Raw genomic sequence first — 10527 nt, 5'->3', positions numbered from 1 at the left:
CACAAATATGTAAAAAATGACGGAACCAATATATTTCATCTCTTTCCTACTCATCTGGATGAGTGCGTCGATCGCACGGGCGCTGCCGATAAACAGCGCGTTGTTGCGGGAGAGAGAGGTTGATTTACGACAGCTGTTTACGAGAGTTTTAGGCCAGGTCGGGAGATGCATTGTGGGAAATGAGGTCCGGTGTGTGAATGCGATATGTAAGCTAAAATATAGAGCCTGAGTTTTGTTCTTCAGTAGTTTTTAGTTGGATTTAAGGACAGGATCCACCTGAAATGTTGTTCTATAACCTGACAATGCAGGGCATCGACTAGTTTGTCCTTCTCATCATTACACCAGCATGAATTAACGGGCTGTTACGCTGCCGCGAGCTACATTACAAATATAGCGGAGAAGCTAACAGCGTGTTTATGTTACCGCGCATGCGCATGTATTGCCCTCCCTCAATATTAATTAGACACCTTCAGTTTTAATTTACGGAGGGAGAGATATTGATCCCTTCTCGATGCAGCGAATTTCTTTGAGCAAATTAATAATAATTTTAATGAATGAAAAGGAGGAAGAAGAAAATGTGGAGCTGAAAGTTACACGAAAAAAAGAAAAAGCTAAATGCTGTGAACAGATTCTGCCTTTGGTGTGAAGGTTCTGGAGGCTCTGATGGCTCTAACATTACAGTCAGGGACAGCGAGGCTGGATCCATCAGTCCACCACATCCCACATCATAATACACTGGCTCATTCAAGTGGAGATTCATTTTTAAAACTACTTACTAGTATAAAAATATAACGCACAAACAAAAACGTAAATACAAAAATATCACTGAATATTTATATATATTGGGTCATATTTGTAAAACAAACAAACAAAGAAAAGAACAATCAGTTCATCATTCAAAGTTATTCAGATCAGTGTAAAGTTAGTGTGATTTTGAAAGTGCTATAACTCAACCTGGCACAGTTTCATCCCAGTGGAACAATCTAACTACATGTGCAGTGCCATAGAAAAAGTATTTACCCCTTTCTGATTTTTTTCTTTGCATATTTGTCACACTTGTATGGGTGGAATTTCACCTAAACACCTTATAAGGAAAAGACAAATTGGCATTTTTGTTTGTGAGATATCATGAACATTCCGCAGGGGATATCATCGTGATGCAGTGTAAGATACACCACCCATCAGTGTAAGATACACCACTCATCAGTGTAAGCTGCAAGCGCTATTGTCATTATGTATGAAGGAAAATGGAAAATAAAAAAAAGGAGGATGGAAAATTGAGGAGGGATTTTTTATATCTTAAACGGGTCAGCCATGAAAGTGGTTAATAACTTTGTGTGACATAATATTGAGTGACATCATAGTGTGCTTTTTTTCCCAGCACCTGAGTCTTATAAATGTCTTAACATTAAATTCCTCTTTTTTTAAAATTATGTCATAATGGTGTTGGTGTTCTCTGTCCTCTTTAAATGCATGTGCCCACTGTGCCCAATATATGACGGAGGACGATGGCGCAGGGTGCTTTGGCCCGCTTATCATATATTTCAACTTGTAACTTTACTTGTAATTCAAATATTTACGTCAGCTCAAGTAGTACTGGTTGTGGGGTCAATTAATTGTATTTCTTTAGGGTCGACTTATCCCAACTTTACATCTACTCAAAAAAGTTAGTTGTCTCTTATTGTAGCTCATTGATGTAATTGGCTTAAGTGACTGTTTTTCTCTAAAAAAAAACAAGTTGGCCTTTTAATACTCCAACAATTACCCACAAACATTATTAAAAACACTTTATTCTTTCAAAACAAATCAAAGTTAAAAAGGAATATCCGTAAAACATGAGAATAACAGGTTCTTGGCAAAAGAGGTGTACTGTACTGAATGTATTGTTCCAATATGTCTTTTTTTATGATGACATCACAGAGACACTATTATGACTCATGGAGGGTAAATGCGAGTTTTCGGTGCAGCTGCGACAGAATGTTCTCTGATGAGCCCCCTGGAGTTCCTGCTCAAGGCTTCAGCCGCGCCTGATGGTGTTTACAGTAACGAGGGAAGAAATCAACCTCAACTGTAGCCGAAGGTACATTTATTTCTCTGTGAATAACCTCCTGTATTTTACAAACAATTAGTTTGACTAGATTAGATCAGGTCTTTATCACAGAGGCGGATCCAGTCTCTGGAAACATTCAGCCCACGCCAGGGAAATTTAACCTTTTTTTTTTTGGTGTTCTCTATTTCTATTATTTATTATTTTACACATTCTTGTTGAGTTAGCTTATATTGTATTGTGAAATCGTAATTTGTAAATCCTGGTATTTTTTGGAAAAATAAAATAAATTGAAAAAAATTAAGGTGCCTTTTACGTGACTCAGAAGAACGAGTATCTCAGAGAGTGATTTGTTCATTTCCTACTGGGTGCACATGCGCAAAGCATCGCGAAACCTCCATAGTTTATATACAGGAAACAAGTAGAAATTAGTAGTTACCTCTTAGTCTCTTGGCCGAATCGTTCGTTCTTTTGTCACATGATTCTCATAGACGTTTTGCAGTGCAATAGATTCAAAAGACCGAACAACTTGGACCAGAAGACTCATGAAAAGAAACATTCAATTCTGTTACCTGTGTAAAGGATCTATGAGAGTCACGTGACAGAAGAACGAAAGACTCAGACTGGAAGATATGAGAGATGAGCTGCTCTTTCTGTTTATTATAATATGTCCTTAACATACACATTCACATTCCATACAAACTTAAATAATTCTTTTGATTGTGTAAAGGTGCTTTGTGACAATGACAATTGTTGAAAGCGCTATACAAATAAAATTGAATTGAATTGAATTACGTTATCGGGTGGCAGCATCCCGTTGGGCAGGTCACATGACCAACTCACTGCCTAACAGGTGCTAATTCACAAACCTGAAACATCTTCCCATTTGAAGCTTCTGAAACAGAATCACTTTCTTCTAATTGCCGGATGAGGTTGAATCTTCTTGACAAACGTTCTCATGACCAGAGTTATTTAGATAGCGAGGCATTATCAAACTTACTCCATGACAGCAATCCCGAATGACAATGCTAGTGAAGACCTGTAGACGGCGAAATTTCCCAGGGAAAACATTGATTATATTTTTAGCTCCACCCTGGCAGCACAGTACCATGCCTGATGGTATCTGAGCACTTGGGATGACGGACCTTACTCTAATGTCCAACAGTGGCAGCCCGGCAGCATGGGGGCTCAAACCACTGACCTCTTGATCAGTCCTTTAAAGATCAAAACTGAAAGTGGCTCCCTTTTCTTCTTGCTAACATTCTTGGGACCCATGATGCTATTTCTTTACTGAATCTTGCACAAAATGAAAAAAAAAAAAAAACACAAAAATGTGTTGTATGCTTGGCTTTTCACTGGCGTTTTGAATGGCTTTCGGACAAACCATTAATTTAGCCAGTGTTCTGTTCGTCTCTGTTCTTTTACTTATATATCGAAAATGCTTCATATACTGAGGCAAATTTATTGCAAAATTTCAATTCTTAATTTGAAAAGGTACACCATTGCTATGTTGGGCTCGGCTTGCCTGGCTGCGCTGTATTTATACAACAGTGATGTCATCGTGGCTTCTTAGTTACTGTAGTTCAGTCACCTCACGGTCTGTGTGCATGTTCTCCCTGTGCTTGGTGGGCTTCCTCCAGGTACTCCAGTTTTCTTCCACAGAACAAAGACATGCAGATTAGGCTAACTGGCATTCTCAAGTTAGTGTGTGAGTGTTGTAGGGAGGTCTCACCACGGTCATAAAATGGTGAATAAATACTATGGTAATCACCATTGGAATCCACGGTCCCTAGTTGGACTACAGGTTCCTATGTTCATAGATATATGGATGGAATTACAATAGTATGTTATTAACCCATCATAATAAAAATATACACATGTTTTTTTTTTCTTGTTTTTTTTTACATATCCATGATAGACAATGACAGTTCATAAATTTGCACAATAGTTGGACAATAATGTTACTTGTAAACATCTGGTAAATAATACAATCTAAAATTAAAAACATAATAGTAAAATTATTAATCTTTTATTTTTCCACTTTTTTCATGTCAGCAGTTTATATGTGAAATTTATGAAAAACTTACAGCTGAATTGAATTTTGCAGCTAGGCTTTAAAAACCAGCTAATAGCAATAATTTGTTAAACAGTATGGCTGCCAGACTTCGCTCCTGGCTTTAGCCACTTATAGGCAAACATGCCATGATTTTGTCTTCAAGTCTTCAGACCTCCGAGCAGGAAAATGACGCTAAGTTAATGATTTTGAAAGTGTTTTTTCTGTGCTTTTTAGAAAACCTCCAAGGCTTGAAGTGGAAAATATTGCTTGGCTGGAAATAAAAACATAAATAATATGATAATTTGTAATGGCTTTATTTATTATTGTTTTGCATTTAGACCCAGTGTGTGTCCAGGCAACAGAACTGGCTCTGGTCCAACCCACAGAGTTTCCCCAAGAACAGGTCATGGTAAGTTTATTCTGCTTCTGACTTTAGGTTTGGGAAAATCCAAAAATCCACTTTTCCATTACATGAACATTTTAAAGCACTGGACTAAAAATGAATAAAAATTTTGCCAAAAGTCTAATGAATAGAAGGATTCGGCACCACTGTACTGCTCTGTAGTTGTATGGCCCTTTGTGATGATGTTTGGGCTGAATGCTAGTGCTCCTGTGTGCTACAAACCCCTAACACGTACAACATTTGAACGGTGAATTTCAGAATTCTGTGAATGAAGCTGAGGAGAAATTTGAAATGCTTACGGTGTCCTGCGCTCAGCTGGAGGACAGAGTGAAGGAGCTGGAGCATCTGCTCTCTGAGGCCAGCAGAGACTGTGACATGAAAAGCAAGGTATGTGAGAAAATCTTTGTATTTAAAAGCACTTAAATTAAAATTAGCACCACATGTCCTTTTATACTGAACTTCCAGCCTCCTAACACACAGTAGGACTGCAGATCAATTCTTGCTATTCGTTATCACCCGAATGAGGATGGATTTCCTGTTGAGTCTGGTTCCTCTCAAGGTTTCTTACTATTGACATTTACCTTTGTTTTTCCTAAGGTTTTTTTCCTTACCATGTCGTCCTCGGACAGGGACTCGTCATCAGGGACAATCTGATCATTTTGATTTATGCATATTTTCTCACATATTTCATACTAATTTCAATAATTTTCTTTTGGTTCTGTAAAGCTGCTTCGTGATAAGGATCATTGTTAAAACTGCTATATAAATAAAATTTAATTTAAATGAACTATTACACACACACACACACACACACACACACACACACACACACACACACACATAAATGCACATGATTACTTCTTGTTAGGTCCTTTGACGTGACGTGTATCTAATGAGGTATTTTGGACTTTTAAAGGGCCTAACAAGAACTCATGTTTCCTCTAAATTATTAGATTAGATTGCATCAGTGACCTATTTACAATAAATAACAATTTAGTAAATGAGGTTATGGGTCCATAATTAGAGTGATTAATGTACAGTGGTTGCAGTAGGTTATAAGCATATGGCATATATATATATATAAATATGGTATGGTATATTATATTATATCATATGGCATTACAAATATAATATTATATGCTTATTACCTACTGAATGAATAATTTTGGGCTTGAGTGTGTGTATATATATATATATATATATATATATATATATATATATATATATATACTCAAGCCTGAAATTATTCATACCCCAGAACCCCCCAAAAAAATAAGACGGTGTACAAGAGGCATCATTGTGGAAAAAAATTATTACTCATCTTTTATTTACATTTGAACAAAAAGTGACATGTCCAAAATTATTCTTTCCCTTCTCAATAATCAATAGAAAAGCCTTTATTGGCTATTACAGAAATCAGATGCTTCCTATAATTTCTGACCAGCTTTTTTTTATGTCTCCTTTGATATTTTTGTCCATTCGTGTATATATACCGTATCCAGTAAGTGTAAACACATTGTGCAGTAAATCAATGATCAGATAGACTATGTTAAAACTAAAAGCATAACTTTTTTTAAAAACATATATGTTAAACTATCACTTTTGTGTTATTTAATCTTTAAAAGCAGGTACTTAGTCTGTTCATCTACTTTTATGTTTATGTTCAAAACATTTTAATCATACGTTAATAAATTGTAAAAAATACACATTGTCTCAAAGCAGCTTCATACAAAGCATATTTACAATATAAAGTATAAAGCCGCCTTTTACATGAAAATGTATAAATTCTGGATATTGTAAGATGTAAAAATGTACTCATCAAACTTATAGCTACATGTTTCTTATACAAATACTGTCTTTGTGTGTGTTTTAGGAGTGTGAGCAAGAGCGGGAGGCTCACACCATCCTCCAGACAGAGAACAACGAGTTGAAGAAGTCTCTGACTCAGAAGGAGGAGTTACTCGAGGTGAAGTCCCCCCCCTTCATTAAAACATGAATGCTAATATTTTTTTATGTCTCTTAATATGGATAGTGAAAGTGTCTCGATGTGTGATGAGCTAATCAAGTGCAGTTATTTCAGGTCACACTGGCAGATGCTGAGAAGAAACAACAGAAAGATGTGGAGGCCATTGCTAGTCTGGAGGCCGATAAGTTCTACATGATAGACATTTTGAAGAGAATGAAAAACACAATGAAGCTCTTTGGTAACCTGCTCTACAAGACACAAAAGGTGTGTGACAATCTAACAGACATAAGTGAGAAACCCTTGTCATTAGGCATTTTTAGTTACTTTTTAATGTTTATGCTCTATTGAAGTTAAATTAACTAAAATGTAAATAGATTGCTTAATTCATTCAATTAATAGAAGAACATCAAACACATCAAAAACTTTTTTGGCCCAATCAAAACCTTGAATTTAAGGGTTTTATTAAATTTGATTTTGTGTTTTAGGATTGTGAGCAAGAGCGGGAGGCTCACATCATCCTCCAAGCAGAGAACAATGAGTTGAAGAAGACTTTTACTCAGAAGGATGAGTTACTGAAGGTACAGTTTCCTCAAGATTAAAACATGAGTCCTACTGTATAATTCTTCACTCACTCTCTCATTATCTATACTGCTTTATCCTATATTAGGTCACAGGGAGCCATTGGGAACGCCAATTAGCCTAAACTGTATGTCTTTGAACTGTGGGAAGAAACCGCATTACCCAGTGAAAACCCACAAAGCACAGGGAGAACCTGGCCAGGAATTGCTCAACTCAGACCCTGGAGGTGCAAGGCGACAGTGCTAACCGCTACACTGCGATCGATTGGCAACCTGTCCAGGGTGTACCCCGCCTCATGCACCCTGGACAGGTTGCCAATCCATCGTAGTGTAGTCTAAGCCTCCTGGGATAGGCTCCAGGCCCCCCCGCGACCCTAAATACAGGATAAAGCAGTATAGATGATGAGTGAGTGAAAGTGAATAAAGCGAATAAACCCTATTTGTTTTACTTAAAGGTCTTCGTGGCAGAAGCTCAGGAGGAACACCAAAGAGTTCAGGAGGCCATTACCCAGCTGGAGTCTGAGAAGTCAGACCTTAAGGAGCAGGTGAAAACACTGCGAGACACCGTGCAGGATTTAGGGGATCTGCTTTATCAGACTCAGACGGAGTGTGATGATCTAACAGAAGTAGGAAGACCTTTGCCTCAAGCAGCTCCTACTGTAACTGCAGATGGGAACGTTAAGCACTTGCACTGTATTTGAACGCTGTGCCTCGTGTGTGTTTTAGGAATGTGAGCGAGAGCGGGAGGCTCACACCACCCTCCAGGCAGAGAGGGACGTGATAAAGAAGACTCTGACTCTTAAGGAGAAGTTCCCGGAGGTATACTTCATGAAAATATGACTGTTTTTGCGAACTTTGTGTGTGTTTGCTCTTTTTTCTCCCAATACATCATAATCTGTGAAAGTAATCACTCGGTCAGGTTTTAAAAGTATTTGAAGAATGTGTGTTGTGGCACACTCACAGCTGTACCTTCTGAAAATGGTGAAGTAGGTGTGAGACATACTGTAAATGGGTGTAGTCTTCATATTGAAAGACTGAAGGTAAAGTTTCTTTTTACCAAGATATGACTGATATTGGCTCATTTCCCCCCCACATGTGTTTTAAGGAGCAAGAGTCGGAGGCTCACACCATACTCCAGGCTGAGAATGATAAAATGAAAGTTCTGAATCAAAAGGAGGAGTTAGAAAAACCGAAGGTAAACTACACTTTTATAAAGATATGACTGCTGTTACTTTGAATGTGTGTGTCTGTGTTGACCTATATCAAAGGCTTATTAGCTAATCAGAGCCTCTTCTTATGACTGCTCCCGTTTGTCTCTTCCTTCGTCACTCCAACCTCCTGCATGTCGTCCCTCACCACATCCATAAACCTCCACTTGGGCCATCCTCTTCTCCTCCTGCCTGGCAGCTCCATCTATAAAATTCACCTCATGCCTGCTCTCCACACGTCCAAATCGTTTGGCCTCTCTAACTTTGTCCCCAAACCGTCCCACCTGCACTGTCCCTCTAATATACTCCTATAGGATGTATAATCCTGTCCATTCTGGTCAATCCCCAAGCAAATCACAGCATATTCACCTCTGCCACCTCCCGCTCTGCTTCCTGTCTTTTTGTCAGTGGCAAACCATGCAACATTGCTGGTCTCACTACCATCCTGTAAACTTTCCCTTTCATTCTTCCTGATACCTTTCTGTCACAGATCACTCCTGCTACCCTTCTCCAGCCATCCCACCAAGCCCTCATCACCTTTCTATCACATTCCCCATTGCTTTGGACAGTTGACCCTAAATATTTAAACTCTACCTTCCCTACCTCTACTCCTTATAACTGCACCTTCCCCCCTTCCTCTCTCTTATTTACACACATGGACTCCTTCTTGCTTCTATGATCTTCATGCCTCTTCTCTCCAGAGCATTCCTCCAGCCCTCTAGACTCATCTCAACCTGCTCTTCCCCTCCTGCTCCTTGTACACAATGCCATCCGCAAACATCATAGTCCATGGGGACTCTTGTCTAACCTCAACCTGTCCATCACCTTTGCAAACAGGAAGGGACTATCCTATTTTTATCTTTAACCAGTCGGTCACAGTGTCACCTCTTCATCACCTCTGTTCCCTTTTCCAACATGACCATCAAGGTCAGCTCCAATCACCAATCTTTCTTCTGTCTGGATACTCACTACCACTTTGTTTAACCCACTCGAGAAATCTTCTTTCTCCACTTGTGGAGCGTATGCACTGATGACTTTTGTCATTACCCCTTCCACTTCCAGTTTTACACCCATGACTCTATCAGATGCTCTCCTCTTCCACTACACTTTTGCCATGCTCTTCCCTCAGTAGTAGATATACACCATTTATCTTATTATCTGTGCTATTGTAAAGCAGTTTGAACCCACCTCCAAAGTTCTTAGCCTTGCTTTCTTACCTTCCACTTGGTCTCTTGTACACACAGTATATTTACTGTTCTCCGCTCCATCATATCACCTACCACTCTCCCTTTACTTAGTAATAGTGCCAACATTTTATGTTTCTACTTTAACCTCTACACATCTAACCTTCCTTATTTCCCGCTCTCTCTCTCTCTCTCTCTCTTTCTCTCTCTCCACTCTGTTTCTTTTCTTTCATCGGTCACCAGTAGCCCAATTTCCACAGATATCCTGCTGACCAACAGTACCTGAGGCGCTCGTTCTTAACCCGGGCCTCAACCGATCCGGTATGGAAATCTTTTTCACAATGATCTGCAAATTGATCTACTGTAGCACATGTTTTACCCCGGATGCCCTTCCTGACATCACCTTCCTCATTTATTCGGGCTTGGGAACCACACTAAGACTACACTGGCTTGTGCAACCTCAATGGCTTAGTCCAGCTTATAAGCCACAATTTCAGGTCACACTGGTGGACGCTGAGAAGAAACAGCAGAAAGAAGAGGAGGCCATTACTGTTCTCAAAGCCGAGAAGTCCCATTTGATAGAACGTATGAAGAGAATGGAAAGCGCAGCAGAGCTCTTTGGAAACCTGCTCTACAAAACTCAAAAGGTATGTGACGATCTAACAGATGTAAGCGAGAAAAACTTTGCATTAAGCAGGATTTTGTTATGTTTCTGTAAGCCTAACAAGAATATAAATATATATTTCAAATTAAAGTTGTTTTTTTTTTTTTTTTTTTTGGTTCGTTTTGGCCCATGTGTGTTTTAGGATTGTGAGCAAGAGCGGGAGGCTCACAACATGCTCCAGGTGGAGTATGATGAGATAAAAAAGAATTTGATTCACAATGTAGCATTACTGAAGGTAAACTTTCCTTTCATTAAGATGCTTTATTAAGACGGCTGCTATTGTGTGTGTGTTATCACATTTGTCACATTTTTACGTACATTTTGCCTTTTCTAGGCTGTCATATTGAGTGATGAGCCAGTTCTTAAAAGAGTTCAGGTGTGTAGATTTAATTAAAGCTAATGTGCCATTAATTGTTGTAAT

General features: G+C 38.8%; 1 protein-coding gene across 1 annotated transcript; it reads left to right on the top strand.

Annotated features, from left to right (window-relative positions):
* The first annotated feature begins 4771 nt into the window (after positions 1-4771).
* Positions 4772-8334, top strand: LOC128506212 (leucine-rich repeat flightless-interacting protein 1-like). The gene is made up of 7 exons (XM_053476553.1): positions 4772-4893; positions 6380-6472; positions 6587-6736; positions 6958-7050; positions 7506-7676; positions 7777-7869; positions 8156-8334. The coding sequence occupies exons 1-7, from the start codon at positions 4798-4800 to the stop codon at positions 8270-8272; spliced, it is 813 nt and encodes a 270-aa protein (XP_053332528.1). The 5' UTR covers positions 4772-4797; the 3' UTR covers positions 8273-8334.
* Positions 8335-10527: the final 2193 nt, after the last annotated feature.

The sequence above is a fragment of the Clarias gariepinus genome, chromosome 18 (assembly GCF_024256425.1).
Source record: "Clarias gariepinus isolate MV-2021 ecotype Netherlands chromosome 18, CGAR_prim_01v2, whole genome shotgun sequence".
Classification (NCBI taxonomy): domain Eukaryota; kingdom Metazoa; phylum Chordata; class Actinopteri; order Siluriformes; family Clariidae; genus Clarias; species Clarias gariepinus.
Note: the sequence above shows the minus strand (reverse complement) of the source record. Positions and strands in the feature narration are given on the sequence as shown.

What these genes read in the sequence shown, in the direction of transcription:
- LOC128506212 (XM_053476553.1), top strand. Translation starts at nt 4,798, where the DNA reads ATGCTTACGGTGTCCTGCGCTCAGCTGGAGGACAGAGTGAAGGAGCTG. An exon ending in AGAAGGATGAGTTACTGAAG is followed by an intron (nt 7,051 to 7,505) that starts GTACAGTTTCCT and finishes TTTTACTTAAAG; the next exon opens with GTCTTCGTGGCAGAAGCTCA. An exon ending in TTAAGGAGAAGTTCCCGGAG is followed by an intron (nt 7,870 to 8,155) that starts GTATACTTCATG and finishes ATGTGTTTTAAG; the next exon opens with GAGCAAGAGTCGGAGGCTCA.